The sequence below is a fragment of the Triturus cristatus genome, chromosome 6 (genome assembly GCF_964204655.1).
Source record: "Triturus cristatus chromosome 6, aTriCri1.1, whole genome shotgun sequence".
Taxonomy (NCBI): Eukaryota; Metazoa; Chordata; class Amphibia; order Caudata; family Salamandridae; genus Triturus; species Triturus cristatus.
This window is the reverse complement of record NC_140589.1, coordinates 469362841-469385622: the sequence shown is the minus strand read 5'-3', so window position 1 is coordinate 469385622 and position 22782 is coordinate 469362841. Positions and strand designations below refer to the sequence as shown.

Below are 22782 nucleotides of genomic sequence, written 5' to 3'. Positions count from 1 at the left end.
TGGTTGAGCAATTAAATGGCACAGTTAAATCAAGGTTGGCAAAGGTGTGTGCATCCACATCACTGAAATGGCCAGATCCATTGCCCATTGTGTTGATGGGACCCCGAAGTATTCCTGACAGAAAAACAGGATTGAATCCCCATGAAATACTTATGGGAAGGGCAATGAAACAAGCATTTGTACCTGGACACAAGTTGATAAATATAACTGATGATTTGGTATTGGAATATTGCAAAGGATTGGCTGACCTAGTGCGTTCCGTCTCTCACCAGGTTGGAGAAGAGGCAGTTGCCAGGCAGACAATGCAGGTGCATGATTTGAATCCTGGAGACTGGGTGGTAGTGAAGAAACACACCAGAAAGTCGTGCTTAGCACCCAGGTGGGATGAACCACATCAAGTCATACTGGTCACTACAACAGCAGTGATGTGTGCAGGTTTACCCTGCTGGATCCATGCAAGCCATACCAAAAGGGTTCCAGACCCTGATGAAGAAGAGCAAAAACCGACTGAACCAGTTGTGACTGCTGAAGGTTGTGAAGTCGGAGAATCTGGAGTGGTAGATTCTGAAGTGATAGACGAAGAACAACTGAGCACAAGTCAGATGGAATGGATACCAGAGATTGACACACCTGAAGTTGTTATTCAAACAAGAAGCAGAACAAGATTAGAGAGACAGGAAAGTAGTCAGGACCAGGTAGGTGTAGAAGAACATGCTTAGGAAGAAGAAAATAAAAATACTGAGAACCTTGAGCAGGACCAGATAAGGAGAGAAGAACGTACTCAGGCAAAGGTGAACAAAAATATTCACAGACCTGAGGAGGGACAGACAGGTGAAGAAGAGCACGTTCATGCAGAAGAAGAACAAATTATATTAAGACCTGGATAGGACCAGTTAGGAGAAGAACACGTTTGGGCAGAGGAAGAAAATCAATTTGAAATAAGGCCCGAACAGGACCAGAGAGGGGATGAAGAACAAGGTTGAGGCGGATAAAACAACAGTAACAGGACCTGAACAGGAACAGTCAGAAAGTGACTTTGAACAAGTACAAATTGTGTCAAAACATACTGAAAATAAAAGAACCCTTGAAAAAGACGGAGAGGGTGAAAGTGCAGTACAAATAAAAAGGGTCAGGAAAGGAGACAACTGGCCAGGTGGAGTGAAAAGATTGAAATACTGTCTGAAGAAAACAAGAGAAGGACCAGAGCAAGTGAATAAAGTTATGAGTCATAAACAGTCAAAACATTAAATCGTGAGAAACACACATGTACTAGACTGAGAAATCTGAACAATAAATACAGGGGTCCTGAGTAGACCTACATTATCCTTGAAGATTTTGAAAATTTAGACTTACAAGAAGAGTCTGAAGAAGAAAATACTGCACAGATTGATGAAGGAATAGTGAGGCCTTCTTGAAAAATAAAGCTTGGTATTCAAGGCAAAGAAAGAAAAGGAGAGAAATCTTCTCAAGTCAAAATGGCAAGAAATAAAGTCATTGAGCGACCAAAACAAAGTTTAAGGCAAAAATGCTGTAGAGCATGCATATGTAGTATGTTATTAGTAATTTCAATATGGTTATTACTAACAGTAGTGGTGCCTTATTTTATGGTAACAAGTAAGAAGAATGAAACAATTACTAATGGGAAAGCAGATACAATAAAAGGAGACAGAGTAGAACTAGAAGCATCAGATGAGGTAGAGATACATCACACAGTATTAGATAATAATACGTCTTTAAATGTATTCACAATTTTTTTATTTTAGTATGTAGATACAATGGAGATTAGTGATTGTTATGTTTGTATGATATTACCAACGTCAGTGTCAGAGGGAGTCACATATCACCATTTACTTCTAACTTATGGTGTATCATGTAGTGTTCTAAAAAGTTTGTTTTATATAAAACCGGAAAACTTCAGTATTATTATTCAAACTTAGGTGTAGTATTTTCAGAACTCCCTATTCGAAAGAATATGAATCCAGTACTTAGTGCTACAGATGCACAGTTTCTGGGTGAATTTTTCTTAACAATGAAATCAATAGATATAGTAAAAGCACACAAAGATAATTTAACATGTACATTACGAGAAGAAGAGAAGGTGTTTTTACATTTATTTGAAGAAAGGAGACAGGATTTCCAAAAGAAAGCTGTTGAACATAAGGCTGATGTACCACCTTGGGCTGAGAAAGAGGGAATTTATACAGCTGGCAAGGCTCCTTTAACTTACTAATTATTAAGTTTGTTTTGTGTTAATACTAATGCGCACCAAACGAGGGTAGCAAAGCTTTCCTATGTGCTCACTAAAGATTAACAGAATGAACGCAGGACTAAAACGCTTTAAGCAGAAGGCACTAATATGGTGGCTTGAAGGCTCGCATGTATGGCATCTGCTTGGCTATAAAGAAAGAAAGTTATTATACTAATGCTAATGCAGGGAAAGTTTTAATAAGTAAAAGGGAATAGAGTAGAGGTGGGTGGTATACAGTGAAACCATTTATTTCTGAACAAAACATTTGTCTTTTTGACTTTCTTGTAGGTGCACATTTGGGCCTCTCGTGTGTGTCCAGAGTTTGTTAAGCACGTAATCCCGGCGCATGCATGTTGAAAGTGAGCCGGAAGAATGACAAGTAGGTTAAGAAGGGGACAAGGTCACAGTCTGTCTGAAGCCTGGGAACCGGCAGAGAAGAACCTGAATGAATAAGACTATATGCTCTAATAAATATCTTTGTGCCAAATGTAATGTGAATGCAAGTGGGAAAATAAAATATGAATACAAATTAAGGGGATGGGTTTGTTAACAGAGAGCTAACTGAAAAGAGGGATATCTAAGCATGGTGTGATGATCATCCTCCCCTTCCCGGACCAATTAGATTGAGAACTTTTACGATATTGAAACATTAGTGGGTGTAACATCCTGAACGAAAGACATAATTGAGGTAACTTTAGTAAGTCAGTTAGAAAGAAGATTTGCTGAATGCTGCAGAGGAGAGATGCTGTTGGTGTAGCGGGTGATGCTGATGCTGAGGTGGATGCTGTGAGATGCTGATGAAGAATCAAATGCAGAATCTGAAGCATAATTTACTTTTTTAATTTAATTGGGTTAGAAGAAGACTTACGGAAGAATCACGAGGAGGAAGAGAGTGTCGGAGAGGGATTCGGCCCAATCGTCGGTATTAAAGAGGTAACTATCCTGTCCTGATTCCTGTCCTTAAGACTTTGTTTTCTGAATCTATCTCAGGGGACCCTCACCTGCCCTTTGGCCAGGGGGTTGGTTTTTACACCATTCTTGATACAATATTTTCTTGTTAATTAAAACTATCTTCCCTCTCTGGCCTCTCCATTCCTGTGCATTTGTTATTGCTTGAATTCGTGATGAATATATGATGTTTTATTGATTGAATTTTCTCTCCATGAGTAAAAGGTGAATGTATTGTACTTTTGAAGTGGTTCACATATTCAAAGATTTAGATAAAACTTTAAAACACTAAAGGAGTCTGTGGTTATTTCAATTTAAAGTATAAGTAAGTTAGCTTTATGTCATTTTCACCATCAACTAGTTCAACTAATGGTCTGTTGACCAGATGAAATAACTTTTTGATCTGTGAAGGGTTAGTTAAGGGGGAAAAAAAGCATTTAGACTAATCCTAAACAATTGTGAAACTCATAAACTCGACACCCAGTGGTTTTACTCAATTTGTGTGTTTTATGAGCCCAAGTGAGTATATGTTAGTAGAGTATCTGTTGTTGGTAAACCGCTGGATCACCTCTTCCTCTCGTCCACTGACTGCCTGGACAATATTTTACAAACATTGTTCTGTTTAATGAATTGTCTGGTTCCATTTTAAAACATAAATTATTGAGGAGTACTGTCACAAATCTCCTTGCAGAGGTAAGGCTCACTTGTATTCACAGACTGTGATCTGCTGTCTGCTCTTAATACATTTTCCAAGGCTGCTTTTAGTTCCCATTCCTTTCCATTGACTAAGAACTGAGGATAAGATTGGTAAGTTAGACCTTGAGTAATGGTGAATAATACATGTCCGGCAAAGTGCACTCTGCACAATAAAATTATTACATTATGTAGTCAAACCTTGACAAGAATTGCCTTTAACATTACTTGGTGGCACTATGCTGTTTTTCTGTTAGATGAGTACATAATCGCCTACATTATTATGCATGTCTTTGGTTGCGATTCTATATTGTGCATATCTGACCTGTGGTCATGGATATCGATTCACCAAAATGCCAGGGGTAGCAAAAATGACATTACACACCCTTTCACCTTATTTACATCAAAGGAAGTGCCATCATATGACCTTTGACCCTGAATTCCTCCCTGTAAGTGATGTGACTTGACATTAATCTGGATGACATCACAGTAATTGACATCACAGAAATTACATTACAACGGTGTCATTGATCTAACAATACAACACAAATTTCTCTTTTGGATCCACCTATATTAGGATGCTCACAGTACCTTTGAAAGTGGCACGGTGTATGTAATACTTTTCTCATAAATCTGCTAAAATGTCATGGGATATGAAAAGACACTCATTAAATATTTTGGGGCATGTTCATGAAAGAGTTGCGTCGCACTTGCCCCACATTACGGGGCGCAAGAGCGAAATAACTCCTAGATTAGATTTAACATGCCACGCAAGGACACCTTGAGTGGTCTTGGTTGGATTGATAAATCTAGAGTAATGCAATGCGGTGCAAATCTCTGCGTTGCATTACTCTGCCCTAGGTAGGCGTCCTATGGGTGGTGCGTGGATGTTCCCCCGCATCCATCATGGATTTTGGCACATGCCTAGATTGAATAAATATTTGCTGATTGAATGCAATCCACTCTTCTACAATGTAGAAACCTCAAATTTGTTCTAGGGTGATGGTGGATATCACCCACTGATCCTGGGATCACCCACGGATCGAGGGTATTAAATCAAATGTCAATAAACGCCCTTCACAATAAATAAATAAAAAATCACTCTTTATTGAATTCGTATTTTTGCATATAGTTAACTGTTCATCTGCAACATTATATTATGGATTAATTAACTTCCTACAATAAGCAGTTAAAATGAACAATCTCGATGAATTTCGGACCACTGGTCCTTCATCAGGAAGTAGTTTTCTCTCTCTGGAATAAAAAAGAGGATGGTGCAAACATTTTATCTCATCTTATTCAAAAGTGTTCATGTCAATAAATAGTCACATGCGATGCTGATTTCTTAACCAGCTCTTTGATTCCTATGATCCATATTTCCATGACAAATCAAAAAATTTGACATAAAGTTCTCTTGTTAATCTCCCAAAAGGAATCTGAACTTAGAAATTCAAAAGAACGAATACATATCAAAAGGTACTCTGGATTTGTGCAAGTGGGTCAGTCAAGATCTCCTATGAGTCATCATGCTCACCTGTAATTTGCAGAGTAAAATGCCTCCTTTGCGATGAAGTAAGAGTAAAAACAAGTTTCCGGTTCTCATAGAAAGTTGACTAATGTACTGTTCCTATAAAAACGTGTGTAATAGAATGTTTTAGGATAGTGAAAAAGTTGTGCTAATTGAACTAAAGGTGACTAGTGTACCAAGAGTTAATCGAAGAGTTCAGGTGTTTAAACTCTGCCGTGGAATTCTCTAAACCGTTATAAATGATGACAGCATGCCGGTTACCAGTCGGAAAAAGTAATAAACTGTAGCTCGTACGGAACGTGAATTCAGTTGTGTTTTATTCAAAAGTTGCTGTGTGATGTTAAAAAAGATTAAAGCCTACCAATCAACGACATCAAGTGTTTAGTTAATGGTCCATGTCTTCAGGAGCATTAGAGGATCTGCACTCACTAAATCGTTTTAATGCACCGATGTTTAAAAGTTTAGCATATTATTTTAAGCCACTCAAAAAAAACGGTCATGTCAGACCGTTAGTATAAAAAGAAATAAGTGTCAAATACGTGTTGAAAATAATGATTGATGGCTGTTCCTATCTAACTTTTGAGATTGGATGCTCTGAATCCTATCTGGTGTGTTCGTGTTGGTTCTGCACTGCTTAACCCCTTCGGTGCCCCTTCGGTGCTCATGACGGAATGGTTCCGTCATGAGCACCGGTGCTCCTGTGATGTGTTCCGTCATGAGGACAGGGGCACGAAATCCTACTGCTGTAAACAGCAGAAGGATTTCCATTTTTTTGGTGGGCCTTGGGAGGTGGGGAAGAGCTTCCCCAACCTCCTGAGGCCCTTCCTTGGTTTTCAATGCAATGACGATCACGCGCATGGCGCGCTGAAAACAAAACTGAAACTTAGTTTCAGTTTCAGTGTTTCAGTGCTCGTGGGGCTATCTCAGCCCCCGAGCACCAAAACACTTGGGAGAGATATCGTTGGAAAGGGGAAAATCTCCCCTTTCCAATGGTACCCTTCCCTTGTGGATCCCTGCTTGGGGATCACCCCAGGAGGGCAATCCCCAAGCAGGGATCTACCCACTAGCACCAGGGAGGGGGAGCAGCCCCTTGGGCAAGGGCCTTTGCTCCGTCCATTTTCGTTTTATGCAGAACAGTCTTTCTGCCCCCCCCCTGCAGCAGCCCCCAATCTGCCACCCCAGGGGGCAGAACGCCCACTAGACACCAGGGATTAGAACTTTCCACCACAGAAATGTGAGGAAAATGTATTTTTTTGACAAATGTTTAGGTTTGCAAGGGATTCTGGGTAACAGAACCTGGTGAGAGCCAGTCAAGTCACCCCATTCTGGATTCCCCTGGGTGTCTAGTTTTAAAAAATGTATAGGTTTGCTAGGTTTCCCTAGGTGCTGGCACAGTTAGGGTTCAAAATCTAGAGCTAGGCACTTTGCAAAAAAAGGGTCCATTTTCAGTGTGAAAATGTGGTGTGTCCACGTTGTGTTTTGAGCAGTTTCCTGTCGCGGGCTCTAGGCCTACCCACACAAGTGAGGTACCATTTGTCTTGGAAGACTTTGGGAACGCAGGGTGGGTGAAATGTTGTGGATCCACGCAGATTCTAGAACTTTCCACCACAGAAATGTGAGGAAAATGTGTTTTTGGACACATTTTTAGGTTTGCAAGGGATTCTGGGTAACAGAACCTGGTGAGAGCCAGTCAAGTCACCCCAGCCCGGATTCCTCTGGGTGTCTAGTTTTCAAAAATGTATAAGTTTGCTAGGTTTCCCTAAGTGTCGGCAGAGCTAGGGTTCAAAATCTACAGCTAGGCACTTGTGCATCATCTATTTGTCAATAATTCCTGCTGATTTCTTTTCTTTGCCCTGCTCACAGCCTCTTCTATGATGTTTTGAGGATAATCTTTTTCTCATAATTTCTCGCAAATCCTTGTTTTTCCTGTTTCATAGGTTTCTGGATCCGCTGTTTTTCTCCTGATTCCTAATAATTGTCTTTTCAAGGAGAGTTGATGAAAGCTTGTAAAATGTATTACACTTTTCCGATCGGTAGACTTTATGAAAATGTCAGTCTTAAATTGTCCATTCTTGAGAATTATTTTGACATCTAGAAAGTTAATCTCGGTATCATGTATTCCATGTGTGAATTGTATGCGATCATCCACGGAGTTCAACTCTGTTATGGTGTCCTATAATTCTGTCCTGGTGCCTTTCCATAGCAAAAATTTAATTGAGGAATCTAAAGTACATCTTCAAATTACAAGTCCACTTGGTACTGCTATAAAAGTCTTCCTCCTCAAAGATCTCTATAAACAGATTCACATGGCAAGGAGCTGTATAGTTTCCCATGGAAAGCCAATCAATTGTATGTAGTACTTGTCCTCCCAATGAAAATAACTGTGCTAAAGTGTGAAATGCATTAGTTTGAGTAGGAATATCTTCAAATCTTCATCTAAGATAGAGATTGTCAAAGATTGTTCAATGGCCACCAAGCCCAAATTATGAGGTATCAAGGTGTAAAGCAATTTTACACCAGTGGTGCAAAGTAGTACGTTCTCTTGATCTGCAATCCTGACACTTCTCAGCTTATTAAGAATATTTGTTGCATCCTTCATATATGATTTCAGGATCTGTACACTCGGTTGTAGATATTGATCGATGTATTTCCATGTGGGTTCATGGATAAATTACCTTGTAGACACAATGGATCTAAACGGTGGGTTCTTTATCTAAGACTTTGTGAATCTTTGGCAACTTGTGTGTTGAGGGAATCTGTGGGTAAGAATGTGACGGATATTGTACATCATCAGTGATGGTTATTTGATACACTCCTGTCTTCAAGATGATTTGTAACGATTTGGTGAATTTTTGGTGGGGTTCTCTTTTGTAGCCATGCATGTTAATGTGTCAATTACGTAATTCCTCACGCTGTCCATGTAACAGTGTTTATTCATGATTACCTAAGCTCCTCTTTTGTCTGCCATGCAAAATTCTATTGATTCATCTCTTGCCATTTGTCTGGTGACACCTGCCTCTTTGTTGGTTAAATTAGAATGTCCTTGTTTTTTGCTTAGAAATGCGCCCTTGATTTCTGTCTTTCCCATGGTTTCAAAAGTATCTAATACCTTGTGGCTTATAGGAGCTTGAAATGTACTTTTGGTTTTCAAATTTTTCAAAATGCCCTTAGTCTCCTTTTAAGTCATTTTTCCTCCTATGGCATTTTCGGAAAAATGCCGTAAGTTCAGAGTTCTCATAAATTTGTACAGATATACATTGATCTCCAACTTATTGGAGTGATAAGTTGGCACAAAAGAGGTGCCCTTTTGACGAATGCCAAGTTGTAAGGATGTGATTTTTTTCATGTCATCTGTTTATCACTAAATTATCCGTGGTTAACTTGTTGTTTGGCTCCTGCTTATTCTGCTTGATTCTTTTACCACCCTGTCTCGTTCGGTTTCTCATTTGTGGCGGGACTTATTTGCAAAAAGAGCAATATTGGGGGATGTGCCTCCTGTAGAGGTGGATGCTGTTTGTGAAGTGTTGTCGCTGTTGATTATGGTAGCCTCATTGGTTTGGCCTTGACTCATGGGCAATCCCTTTTTGTTAATATCCTCATCAGAGGTTGAGGTGTTACTCTCCTTTGTTTGAGACATCGGTTTCATCTGTCTCCTTCTTGCATATATGTGAGCCCAATTGTATACTTGTCCCAATTTTTACTTCATGGTATCTCTTTTAAATGTTTTGATTTTTCTGTCATTGACCTTGGTTGTAAATTATTCCAATTGACTCAGTTTGTTTCATGATTTCCATTTTGTAAATGTGTCATTTCTATTGATATATCCTCCAATATTTTAGATAGTTTCTCTATCATAAGTAAAATTAAACCAAGTGAACATTTATTTAGAATTGCGTACCATCTTTCTATGAATCTTTGATTATTTTTACGTAGTGTAGGTCTTAATGCAATTCTTAGGCCTCTGGGTATTCTTTGTACTTTGTGGTATTTGATTAGTGTTGTGGCATGTAACCGTTGGTTTATTTATTTCTTAGACATGTATAGGAGCTGTTGCACATTACTCTCAATTGTTCCTAAACTTTTGGTGCTGATCTCTAACTCTTTGATTAAAGAAAATATTTGTTGGGCTTCATAACTGGAAAATCCCACAGATAGAGCACCGTTTTCTGTAAAGTTCGAAATGTCCTTGAATAACATTTTCTTGGGGTGCTGCTGAACTGTGTGATTAGAATCCAATATGAATAAACCTTTGTTGATTCACTGCACTCCACTGTTCTACAATGTCTCTCTGCGATTAAGTAAGAGGAAAATCTAGTGTCCGCTTCTCATATGAAGTTGACCGATGAACTGTTCCTTAAAAAACGTGTGTAATAGAATGTTTTAAGATAGTGAAAAAGTTGTGCTAATTGAACTAAAGGGGCATCGTGTACCATGCGTTAACTAAATGGTGCAGGTGTTTAAACTCCACTGTTCAATACTCTAAACCGTTATAAATTATGATAACATGCTGGTTATCAATCAGAAAAAATAGCAAGCTGCTTAAACATCTTGCTACATGGTTGAAACAAAAATAGGACTATTCACTATGAAAGAGAATCGAACCATTTGCTCGTCGGCCATATTGTAATGACCTCTCGTGATACGAAATGTCGATGCTCTCAACTGTAGGAAGAAAATCCTGGATCAGACCCATTGCTGGTAGACATGAGAATGCGTCAAAATGCTGCGTCTCCCCAGGTGAGGTGTAACAAGAAGAAATATCTTGTTTTCTCCTTGTTACTTTCTCTTTCTAAGTGTGTTGCATTCTGCAGCATCCAGAGAAAGAGGAAAATGCCTCATAGTATTGTTTTTTGTAGGAAGGTGTCCATTCCTGCACAAAAGCCACCGTGCTTACAATGCAGGCACACTTGCACCATGGTGCAAGGATGCCTGTGTTGGTGCTAGGAAGCACATTGTGTGCTAGCCCGGGGAAAAGACAGGAATGCACCATATTGTGTTAAATACAGCACATTCCTGTCCTTTCCCTATGAAGCAGCACTGATCTGCGCAACAAGGTGACTTACTGCGCTGCTTGATTTTTTTGATAAATGTGCCCCGTAATACCTATAATGGTGTGCCAACAAATGAAACCTGACGGATCACAGTAGTTGACTCCTTTGTTTTTTAAAATTTGCTATGGGTGCCCCATATGCCAAAAATAAGTCTTGGATGCCCCCTAATGCCAACAATTATATATAATATACAAGTCCTGGAATTTTCCTACTAATGTTATCCATGTAAGGTGGATGACCCTTATGTCAAAATGTATCTCTAGTAAGATAGAGCCAGCATTTTGTCATGTTGTCCCTCTCCAATGTACCACAGCTGTCATTCTTTATGTCAAGAATCCGCTCCAGAGTGCTAGCATGTTCATTTTGCCATAGGTGTTCCATACCAAAATTTGCCTCCAGTATGCCACCTCTAGTATGCCTGTGCCAGCCTTTTGCCATGGATGTGTCTTGTATCCAGTATTATCTCTAGTATACCAGGACCCTCTCTGTTACTAATTGCCTCTAGTATGCCAACATCAGTATTTTGTAAAGGTCAAAATCAGACTTACAATCATTGCACAATATTACTCTTGCTAATTTACGTTCACTAAGTGGCCTACTCACTGTTACTCAACCATTCTCACTTGCTTGCACTTATTCACTCTCACTATTTCACTCAACCTAACACTCACTCACACATTGTCACTCATTCTTACACTGATTAACTCACAGTTACTCACTCACATTGACATGCACTCACTCTAACCCTCACTCTATCATCACTTTCACCCTGACCCACTCATACTCATTTACTGACATTAACGGGCATATTTACTGGAAAATGGCAGAGTGTGGTGTTATGCCAAAATTGGTAACTCCGCGCTCCGTCAGTTTTCAAAACACAGGGATGCACCGTATTTACACAAATGTAGCGCACTCCTGCGTTTCCCCTAGCTTTAAAGAAGCTGCATAGGCACCCTTGTGCCATGTTGCAAGGGTGCCTGCGCTGCAGGGGTGATTGTTTATATGCAGGAAGGGCCACCTTCCTGCACATAAACAATCTTTACAGGCCATTTGTTGTTTCTATGTGTGCTTTCTATGTGTGCTGCAGAATGCAGCACACATAGAAAGGGCAAAATACGAGAAGAAATTAAACATTTCTCCTTGTATCGCCAGATTAAGACCAGGTAATCCCTCGCATTATTGTTGGCACTGCCCCATACCTGGTAAATATGGTCCTGCGTCAAAAAGCAATGGGCATTGCAGCAGAACGCCCACTGCAACACCCATTGCATGCCCCTTTCATGCTAAGTACTGCGTGAATAGGGGCATTATTTCTAGGGTGGGGTTAATTCCACCTTATAAATAAGGCAAAGGACTTAACGCCACCAGAACGTAGGAAAAAGTGACGTTTTGGTGGCATTAACTCCTTTTAAATATGCCCCTTAGTCTCATTTATTGCCACTCACTGACTGCACTTTGACTCAGACAAATACCTGCACACATACACAAACTTGTACATAAACTCTCGGCACTAATTTTGCCACCTCTGAGGTCAGGGGTTGTAAAGGTGGTGCCGGTGATCAGAAGGAGCAAACGAGGGGTCACAGCAGCGATCCCTGATGGCTCCTAAACGACGTCTGTCATTGGTGCTTATCAGTACCCTTTATTTTCATACACAAGTGAGTAGGGATATCAAGAGTATATGTGTATCTCATTAATCTGCTATGTATTACCTTCTAGGTTTGAATGGGGACGATTTCTTAGTGCTGGGCCTGAGGAATGGCAGTGTTATTTACAGCTTCAACCTGGGCTCTGGAACAGCTACAGTAGTAAGCAAGCCAGTGGATCTGACCCTGGGAATGCATGTTGTCCATCTTGGCAGAAATCTCAGGAGAGGCTGGTTAAAGGTAAGGCAATGTGTCAGACTTTTCTCTATATTGATGACTGGGCCATGGATCACGAAATATTTTTGAGAAGCACTATAAACATAATTTATTTTACTCTCTTATTATGAAATCGGGAGGTGGTAATACATGACAAGAACGTTTGTACACATTTGCAGTGTTGCTTTTTGTTCTGCAGGTGATGTGTTCTGTAGTTTTTTGTGCTACTGTCTTTTTGAGCTTTTGCCTTCTTTCCGTTATTTCTCTCATTTTTGCTTTCTCACTTTATCCCTTCCTTTCTCTAATTTTTTTCTTTGGATCCTCTTGCCTCGTTTATCTCCTTCTGGTTTTCCGTTGTCTCTGTCCTCAGTTGATTCCTTCCTCCCTACCTCCTTCCGTTCATTCCTCCCGTTTTCTTCATTCCTCTCATTCCTTCTTTTCTTTCCTTCTCTTCTTTCTAATATAGCCTTTTCCATTTTTCTTCATTCTAATTCTACCTTTTCATTCTTCCTATTCTTTCCTTCGTCCTCTCCTTTCTTTCTCTCCATTGTTACACTAAGTGCCTAATTACTAGTCGGACCGCCAGACTCATGGTGAGGCTGCAGTAGCAGTCTTGCAGCTGCCAAATTATGACCCTAGTGGCCATGCCACCCTCGGACCCTCGAATGGTGGTTCTCTGGCAGTGGTGCAGCAGTCCAGAGGCCTTCAGAGGCTGTCCCGCTAAGCATATTAGGAGTTTCCTATACCCCAGGGTTTTCATATCGGTTCCTCCTCCATGAAAACTCTGGCAGAGAGGAAACAAAGGGGGCCCTTGTGCCTCACGCCCTGTGGATGCTTTGTGCCCCCCTGTGTACATGCACAGAAGATCCAGCACAGCATGTACTTTCCAGTCCATGCCGTGGCAGAACTTCCTTTGCTGGTCCCATTACAATGCCTGTTTTAGAGACACTGCAGTGGATAAGTCAAAGGAAAAGCCCGCCAATGACCAAAAGCAGAAGACCATTACACAGGTTTCCTCAGAAGTGTACCCTCAGAAAGATGTTCTTTTTTTATAGATTGATTGAAAAACAAGGTCTTACCAACTGAAAATGATATGTTACTGATAATGACATAGATTCAGTATGTTTAAATGAGCGTCATGCAGATGCAGGTCCTTCAAACAGCCTTTGGGTTTGACCATCAGTCACCAGCTGCAAAGTGGTCAGAATGGCGCAAAAACAATGGCCACTCACCGGCGGGAATCCTCAAAGAAGATGATGGAATACAATACTTGGACACTTTTCACCTTTAGAGCCATTGAAATGATACACTTCTTAAAAATGCTAATCTCCGGCTAATGCTTTGCCCACAACTACTCATCACTACTGAGGATCTCACCATAGGTGCCACTAAGGATCTGCTTCCCCAGTATTTGTGTGTGGGACTCTGAACTCCAAGGTATTCGAGAAAATAAAAAATGAATTAATGCTTTGCCAGAAGAAGACCTTCAGTATCCTGGTATGGCATCTACTCCTACATCTGATACGATAATGTTATTTTTGCAAACAGAAGACATTTGTTAACCAGTGTTCTTTCGAGAAAGAATCGAGAAACCAACATCTGTATTGAGTGTTATGGAAAATGGCATGTTTGGGTTGCTTGTCTCCCTGAGTAAACTCTTCATCAAAGTTTATAAACTTTGATAAGAGAGACCAGGTGGTCCAGAAATCTTGATCTACGCCCCACTGTTCAGCACATTTGACCCAATTACCATCACCACCTTCTAAATGTAAACCCATTTCTAAAACTCTTAATTGTAAAGTAAAGAGCACACACATTTTCAGTACGTTCCTAAGTAAGCCATGGAAAAGAATGCGAGTAAAGTAGATAACTGGTAGAAGAACTAAATCGATATTTGACGCTTATTTATGCTTGTTTTGAATGGCCTTTTGAATCATGAGTCATAAAGCACGAAATGTTCTGAAACACGATGATGTCATTTGCTGAAATAAGTACATACAGCATTCTCTTGAAGCTCAGTGATATGAAAAGAACAGATGACACTATTACCTCTTCTCTGCGTTATGTTTATTCATGGAAATGTTACTAATCAATTCGAGAGCTCGTCTTTCCAAAAGACAACAAAGAAGAGTGTTGCAAGTAATGGTGTAAGAGCGAGGAAATGGTTTGGAGGATGATTAATAAGTCATACGAAAACCGGCTTTAAAAACAGAAGCAATGAGTAATTATGCACGTTTTTTTCAGGTCGATGATCATGAAAACAAAACCACCATTTCTCCTGGCATGCTAACAGGACTTAACATTTTCAGCCAGTTTTATTTGGGAGGTTATCACGAGTATACTCCAGAACTATTACCCCCTGCTTCCCTCTTCCGTCTTGGCTTTGAAGGTAAGATGACCTTCTGCAGTCTATTAAAGTTGTCTCCGGAAAATGTAGTGTTGTAACCTGATCGGTGAATTTTAGTTGTCAAGTAAAACTGTTGATATCCATAGGTGTGATATTCTCAAACTGACTGCTTTATTGAACTTTTCAGTTTCTATCCGATATGTCGCCTCTAGATGATTTAACTTATTTTTTTCTTTATTTTAAAATTCTCTGGTTGGAACCAGTTTTCAAAATTGATGAGGATTGCTATCCCCTATCCAGGTGGTGAGCTAGGAGCGAGACAGGCTGACACAAAATTAGATCTGGCACACATGTTCATACGAGGCCCACATTACACCAGGCGCGCACACATTGGCCTAGATTTCCTAATCTTTGACGTGAGGCAATGTCGACCAAAGGGAGAGAAATAAAATAAATATGGCTTATCTCCTTATCTATGTTGCATTTTTTCTCTCTCCCAACACTGGTACACTTTGGCAGCTAGGAACCAACGCAGACACCCTTTCGCATGGTGCAAGGGTGCATGCAATTTCCTCACCACCCATAGCAGAAAGTAATGCATAGTGCACCTTTCTTTTACCTTAGTATTCTATCCAACACAAATAAATACTACTAGTGGGCTGCAGCGCTGATTGTGCCACCCACAGAAGTAGCCTTTCAAACCTGTCTAAGGCCTGCCACTGCAGTGCGTGTATGTGCACTTTACTGCCACTTCAACTTGCCATTTAAAACTACTTGCCAAGCCTTAAACTCTCCTTTTATTACATATATGTCACCTCAACGGCAGGCCCCAGGTAGCCCAAAGGGCAGGGTGATATGTAAGTTAAAGGTATGACATGTACCTTTATGTTTTGCATGTCCTGGTATTGACTAATAGCCTATTTTCTGTACACTACCATGAGGCCTACCCCTCTCATAGGTCAGCATTGAGTATTCCTTAATATACTTTTCAACTGTAATTCCTGATCAGAAAGGAGTGGCTTTTTCATGTTTTATATGTTTAGAATGTTAATGATAAATCCTCCCTACTGGTGAATTTGGATTAACCATTACTGGTTTAGAAATGCCACTTTTAGAAAGTGGACATGTCTCTGTACTTACTGCTCTTTGTGCCTAACAGCTTTTCGCCAATAAATGTCTGGGCTTGGTGGCAGCTACACCTTGTTCATTCCTTCTAGATAGTCACAGACACAGGTAGGGCTGGGTGTGACAGAGGACTCATCTGCATTCATCTGCATTCTGGTAGCCTTCCTGGCAGGAAGGGAGAGAGGCAGCTCACACTTACATCTGGATAGGCTGTGTCCTGTCCTCACACAAAGCACTGATTTACCTCTCAGGGTTAGCCTGGCAGACAGGACTGGGTTGTAAGGGAATCTTGTGCACTTCAAAGTGTTCCTTTCAAGTCATCCCCTAAATCATAGGTCCTTCTGGGTATAAGTACTGGGTCTCTGACCCCTTCAATTCAGACACTTTTTGGACCCGTAACCGAAGACTGCTAGTTCTACATCAGCACATTGCTAGAAGTACTGCATTGCTGCCAGGATGGACTGCCGCTATGCTAACTGCTCTGCTGTGTTTGCTTGTTGAACTGCATGAGGGACTACCACTTTGCTACCTGCCTTGTTGTGCTGGTCTGCTGCCTGCTACCTTTGTGCTGTGCTGACCTAAAGCATTCTCCAAGGGCTTGCCCCCTGTTTTTGAAGTTTCAGGGCCATTAAAGACTTTGCTTCCAAAAGATTGAGCGCTTTGCCCTACAAAGATCCAGTGCTTGCTGTTGACCTGCAACTGCTAACTACAAACATCACCTTTACCCGCTGACTGAAATCAATGTCTGTGTGTTGGAGCCGATGCCACAGAGCCTAGGAAAGCCCTTCCAGCACAGCCCAAATTTTTTCCTGTGATGATGCCTCAGTTCAAACCATCTACGTTACCAGAGGCCATGCTACACACTGACCGCTCCTGTGAAGAGGAAATTACTGCGTCTGTGTAAAGCCTGCCCAGTCTGCTTTGACCTCTCCTTTGAGGAAAGGTACTGTGCCTGTGGTCGGGAACCACATGGTCCTCCGTGGTTGACCTGGGTTCCCACAGGTGGCTAAAACTATTTTAATGTATCACTCCTCCTGAGTGACCCAGCGTCCCTTTTCCATCTGCAGTGCCTGGGAAACTGGTCGTATCCAGACGCTGGTCAAATGCCCACGTGTCGATCTCACCCTGGTCCAGTGAGTCCATAACGAGAGTGTAAAACGCGAGTGCTCTTCCCGGCACTCACAGCTTTGAACTTTACCGTACAAAATCTATGAGGAACTAAGGTGTTTTGTAACACTGTGTTTTTTACTGCATATTCAATAAAGCTCATAACTTTAAAAGTACACACTGAATTTGGTTGCTCTTTTCTGGTTTTGGTTACAATATGCTAAGCTATTTATATAAACATGTGTGGAGTGTTTACATGGTGTATTCATTGTATTAGTGTGTGTGTTTGTGTGTTATGTGTGTGTTGCACAATACGTTACACATTGCCTCTTTTGATGATCCTGCCTGCTCTGCGCCTTGCCACCAGACAGTGAGCACAGGTCATCTCAGCTGTGGATCTAGCTTACCCTGACTAGAGTGGTGGCTTGTACCTGGCCCGGGTGCATACCTTAGCCAAGCAGAAATCCCATTTCTAACAGATAGTAAATCCCACTCTAACACTTTGTGCCGGGCATGTGTCCAAATGTGACACAAACCCAGTGCAAAGCATTAACAAGTCTGGGCCATAGTGATGATTCCAAACCTCAGAATCTGGAGCCTTCGTGGTTTTCAACGAAATAAATTGCTTGTAAAAACAATAGTTAAAATTGTGTATTTTACATGGTACTTTTCAAGTGCATTGCCTAAAAGTCACAAGAGGGAGGTGTGAGAAAGTGCCCTCTTTCTGCATGGGTGCCCCACCTTTTTGCTGAATTGCTGATGTTCTTTGACTGAGTGTGCCCTGGGCTCCTGTCAATCAAGTGCCCAGGGCCTATGTTCTTTCCCTAAACCCAATTGACATCTCTTGCCACATGTTAGCCCCTGGTAAATGGTACTACAAGTACCCAAGGCACTGTGACCAGGGAATACCTCTTTTAGTGCCACCCTTAGAGGCCCTGTACCCTTACACTCACACATTGCCTTTGCTGGCTGCGTGTTTTGGTGCAAAACAAAGTGAAGAGTTGACATGGTACACATCTCTGTGTGCAATGCCTACATCCCACTGCCTCGGGCATAGATCAGTGAGTCATCTAGCTAGGTGCACTATACCAGTGGTGAGGGTACAGGTGCATGAGCCCTGTACCCCTACAGTGTCTAAGCCCATTCTTAGACATTGTAAGTGCAGTGCAGCCATTAGGAGTATACGGTGCTGGGAGTCTGTCGTTACGAACTCCACATCACCATAATGGCTACACTGAAAACTAAGAAGTTTGGTATGAAACCTCTCAGCACATTAAACCCACACAGATGCCAGTGTGGGATTTAATGAAAAATGCCTCCTGAAAAATGACCTACCACCAGTGTCCAGGCTGAGGGGCTGCTTTCAGCTGCCACCACCGGACATGTTACTGGACCCCTGGGGCAAGAGCCTGCTGCTCTTGGAGGCCTGAAACAATGCACATCCTGGGACGAGGTGCCAAGACTCCTCCCCCGGGATGGGCAGAGTTCATGAAGGGGAAGCTTCCCAGGCTTGCCGCCTTTGTGAGCTTCCCCAGGCCACCTTCTGCTTTCAGCAACTGGTCCCCACTGGTTCTGACCCCCGCTTTGGGCAGGAGAACTGGCGGGAAAAACAAGTGAGGAAGAGAGTTTTGCCCACCTCTGCCAACTCCACCCCTCAGGTGGCGGAGGCGAGATGAAGCACAACTCTCAGTCCCTGCCATCTTGCAGATGGGGGGACTCAGCCAACCAGGGAAAGGCGTATGCCCCCCACCCACTAGGGGGTGGCATAATTGGGCGTGTACCCACCCCAGAGAAGGGGCCCATTGGTCCCAGCCTTTTTGCCTACCTGTAACACCCCTACATCTAATATTTAGGGGCACCCCTGAACCTTGTTTTGTCAGACACGAACTTGCAAGAAGAAAAGAAGAAGGATCGAACAGCCGTGCCGAAGCTAACAAGAGGAGGGCGCTCACTGACTTGGCCCCAGCCCTACCGGCCTGTCCTCACCTTGAACCTGCTCCAGTGAAATCCCTGTGTGTCCTGCAGCCAGCAACCTCAAGGAACTCTGTCTCCTGTGAACACCGGATTTGTTCAAACACCAGACTCCTGATCCACATGCATTTGAGAGTTTGCACCACTCTGCACCTGACGCCCACGGCCCGAGTTTGAGTGGCCCAACGCCAAGAGGAGGTCTCACCTGTGATCCTGGTCTGAGATCCAGTGACCCCTGACCTGCCAAGATCCCAAATTATCTCTCCAAGTGGTGGTCGCACCCAGAAGACCTTCGTCCCCGAGCCTGCAGTACTTTTGAAAACCGGAGACTCCCCATTGGAAGCTGCAGGGCTTCCAACACCAAAACAACACTCTGCACCCGGCCGCCCCAGTGCCACTGAGGACGCATCGTTTGTGTGGGCCTGAACCTCTATTTGCCCTGAGCTTAAGTCTAGGAGCTTTGCTCCCACAATCCAGTGACCTGCTTGTCAACAGCCACCACCCCTACCCTCCATTGGATAACAGTGGGCCTCAGCACTCTGCACCCGGCTGCCCTAGTGCCACTGAGGGTGTATCAAGATTGCATCCTTGACCGTAGGGGAGCCCTAAGTCTACCAACTCCCACAAAGAAGTACTTACCTTTAAACCGATAACACTATTTTCCTCCATAGGATAACATTGACTATTTTTCTATGAAAAGTTTCTAAGTATGGAGTTGGAAAACCTAAAGAATTTCTTTAAAATTGTACTAACTAACCAAAACGCTTTTACAAACCTGTTTGCAGGATATGTCCCAGTGTATTATCCAGGTACACTACACTGTGTGGGAAAGGTAATCTGAAAGTAATGTACTGCTTATTTGACTAAAAAGCCCCTTCAAAGTATATGTACTGTATTTACAAAGCATTGCATTTCTCAGTAACAATACCGTAAGTAATAATAAAGTTTATATACAATTACAATCCAAACTGTATTACAACTGTATATTTAGTGCAAAGTATTTATCACTTAGCTGTGCCAGGCTTGCTTGGTTCTAGGAAATAAAATAACTAAAAGAATATTTGTATACAAAAATAATTGGTCTGAAGTTCAGTCTTTGAGTGTGTGAATTAATTTGCGACTGAGTGTGTACAACAAATGCTTAACACTGTCCTCTGATAAAGCCTTACTGCTCGACCACACTGCCACAAATAGAGAGTGAGGTGCTATCTACTTTACTTCTGCCTACCTTTTGGGTTCCACTGGACTCTGTGCACACTATACCTCACTTTGGTTTAGTATATACAGAGCCAGAATCCTACAGGAGGCAATTCTAAGGTGGCGTTAATGTAATATTCAAATATTGCAGGGTGGCCAAAGTGTCTGCTATCAATTTTTCCCCCAAGGAAAAATACATGTACCTATCAAAGAATTGTGTACAGGTACAAACACTCAATAAAACCATTGTGTGGACAGTGGACAAAAATGTGTGCCAATAAAGATGCACTGCTCATCTATACAAAATGCCCCACTGAAGTAAATCCACATGTATAATCCTATACCAGGAAAAGTAACACGACTTAAAAATACCGTACGAAGGAACAGTGACCAGCCTGCACCGATTAAGAGTGCTTCAAAATCGTTATACTGATATCAAAATGATGCTAAACATGTCAGGCAGCCTGGGTTTTCTCGCGTATGTGACCGTAATGCTCAAAATGGCATCCTGCCAGGGTTGATTCCTGATGCTCAAATAGGCCAGTGTGTTTCATTGTTAGATGAGACTACTCAGATGCTGTTCATTGTGCCAGTAAGCTTCTTAGGGCACCATGGATGGTCAGGCTTCTTAGATTGGTATGTATTCTAAATACTCTGCTCTCTATTAGACTTGCATGATGTGCATCAATCATCCGTAATTACAAAATCTCTGACGGTAAAATCATATATTTTCATCAATAATAAAAACAGGTGCCCCGCGGGGATTTAGGTACCTGGGTATCTTCATTACCCTGGACGCGGAGGCCCGGTATAAACAGAACTTGCTTCCCCCCCTCCAGCGCCTGAAGGATGATGTCGCGCGTTGGAGGCGCTTGCGGCTCTCGCCGCTCGGCCGGGCGGCATTGTTTAAGATGATGTCGCTGCCACGTTTCCTGTACGCCTTACAGAACACAATGGACGTTGTCCCGGCGCGCTACTTTCGCGAGGTGGAGAGTTTGCAGCGCCGCCTGTTCTGGGAGGGTAGACCGCGTATCGCCCTGGCGAAGCTGACGCTCCCGTGGTACGACGGGGGGGTTGCCCTCCCAGACATCAAGCGATATTACTGGGCCTCCCAGCTGGCTGCGATAAATCACGGCCTTTACGGGCCCGCTCTAAACCCGGCCTTTGAGATGGATAAAATGTTACTGCCGGGCGGCGACTATAATCGGGCGCTTTATTCTAGCTCGCTCGACGCACGTCTGACGGGCCCCACGCGGGTCATGGTGCGAGTGTGGCACGCGGCTAACTTGGCGATGGGGTGGAAGGATCGTTTGACCCGGGCGACGCCACTATACGCATCTGAGCGGCTGGGCTCCCTGTGGACCTCGAAGGGCTTTGAGAAGTGGGACATGATAGGCATCAGCAGGGTGGGCGATCTCTGGACGAGGGGGGGATTCAAAACGATCGATGTGCTGCAGACGGAATTCCAGTTGCAGGACAGGGAGTACTTTTGATATATGCAGATCCGTCATGCGTTGTGCTCCGTATTCCCGGACGTTGCCTCCATCCCGGAGTACTCCCCTCTGGAGGATAGAGTGCTAGATGGGCATGTACCGGACGCCACGATTTCATTAATTTACAAAAAACTCATCAATGATCGCTCGGGACTGCTGACTGGCCTTCGTGAGGCGTGGGGGGCTGATGGATTGGAGCTGGATGACGAGGACTGGGTGTCTGCGGTGGCCTCCCCGAAAGAGGTGGCCATACCGGCTCGCCTTCGCTTCGTCCAGCTCAAGATACTCCATAGGGTCTATGTTACAGGGCCGAGTCTGATGCGTATGGGCTATGCTGTGGACGGGTTGTGTAAGCGTGGGTGTGGTTCTTTGGGGACCTTTCTCCATATATTGTGGGAATGCCCGGAGGTGGCGCGATTCTGGCGTGGTGTGCACGAGGTCTTGCAGGCAGTTACGCATGTGCCGCTGCTGCCCGAGGCGAGGAGATGTCTCCTGAATGTGTGGGAGCCAACCGACTACTCAGTGCCGCAGACGTGGTGGGTGACTCTGGGATATATGGTGGCCAAGCGTGATATTGCGCAATTGTGGGGTTCCCAGAGGTCACCGACTGTCTCGGCGTGGAAGGACAACATGGATTGGATTATGTTTCGGGAAAAGGTGGTGTATGTTGCGAGAGGTAAGCCTGGGAAATGGGTGAAAGTGTGGGGCCCCTGGAACGCCTACCGTGGGGGAATCTGTACCCCGCCGCTGATGCCTGATCCGTCACCGGCCCCGTCTCCTTAGCCTGCTTGTCTTCCTGGTTCTGGGCATTGAGTTCACTTTGTCTCCGTCCCGACCTATCCCCCCCTTGATATTCCTGTGGATCGGTAGGGTCCCCCCCAGGGGAGCACATGCTATTGTTTCCGATTGTGGGTTGCCTTGTGGACTTGTTTCTTCGTTATTTATATAAAAATGAAACCGTTGTGTGGGGTCCGGATGGTGTGGCTGCCAACGCTTCTTTCAACTCCTGTGATCTCTCTTCTGCCGCAGCGTGTGTTCTACTGTTTGTATTATATGCTCTTTCTGTCTGCTAGCGGCCGGCCTGAAGGTTGTAGGCCCATCTTTGTATATCTTTTGGATTCTGTAATAAACGGTTTCAAAAAAAATAAATAAAAAATAATAAAAACAGGTAAATACATGACGTTTGGAAAATCTATGCATAAGCTAATG

General features: G+C 42.9%; 1 protein-coding gene across 1 annotated transcript in view; it reads left to right on the top strand.

Annotated features, from left to right (window-relative positions):
- Positions 1–22782, top strand: part of LOC146817306 (uncharacterized) — a 528574-nt gene that overhangs the window by 125426 nt on the left and 380366 nt on the right. Inside the window, exons 2-3 of the mRNA XM_085609198.1 lie at positions 12191–12357; positions 14578–14722. Coding sequence (XP_085465324.1) covers positions 12310–12357; positions 14578–14722 — 193 coding nt within the window. The 5' untranslated portion in view covers positions 12191–12309. The remainder of the gene's footprint in view (positions 1–12190; positions 12358–14577; positions 14723–22782) is intronic.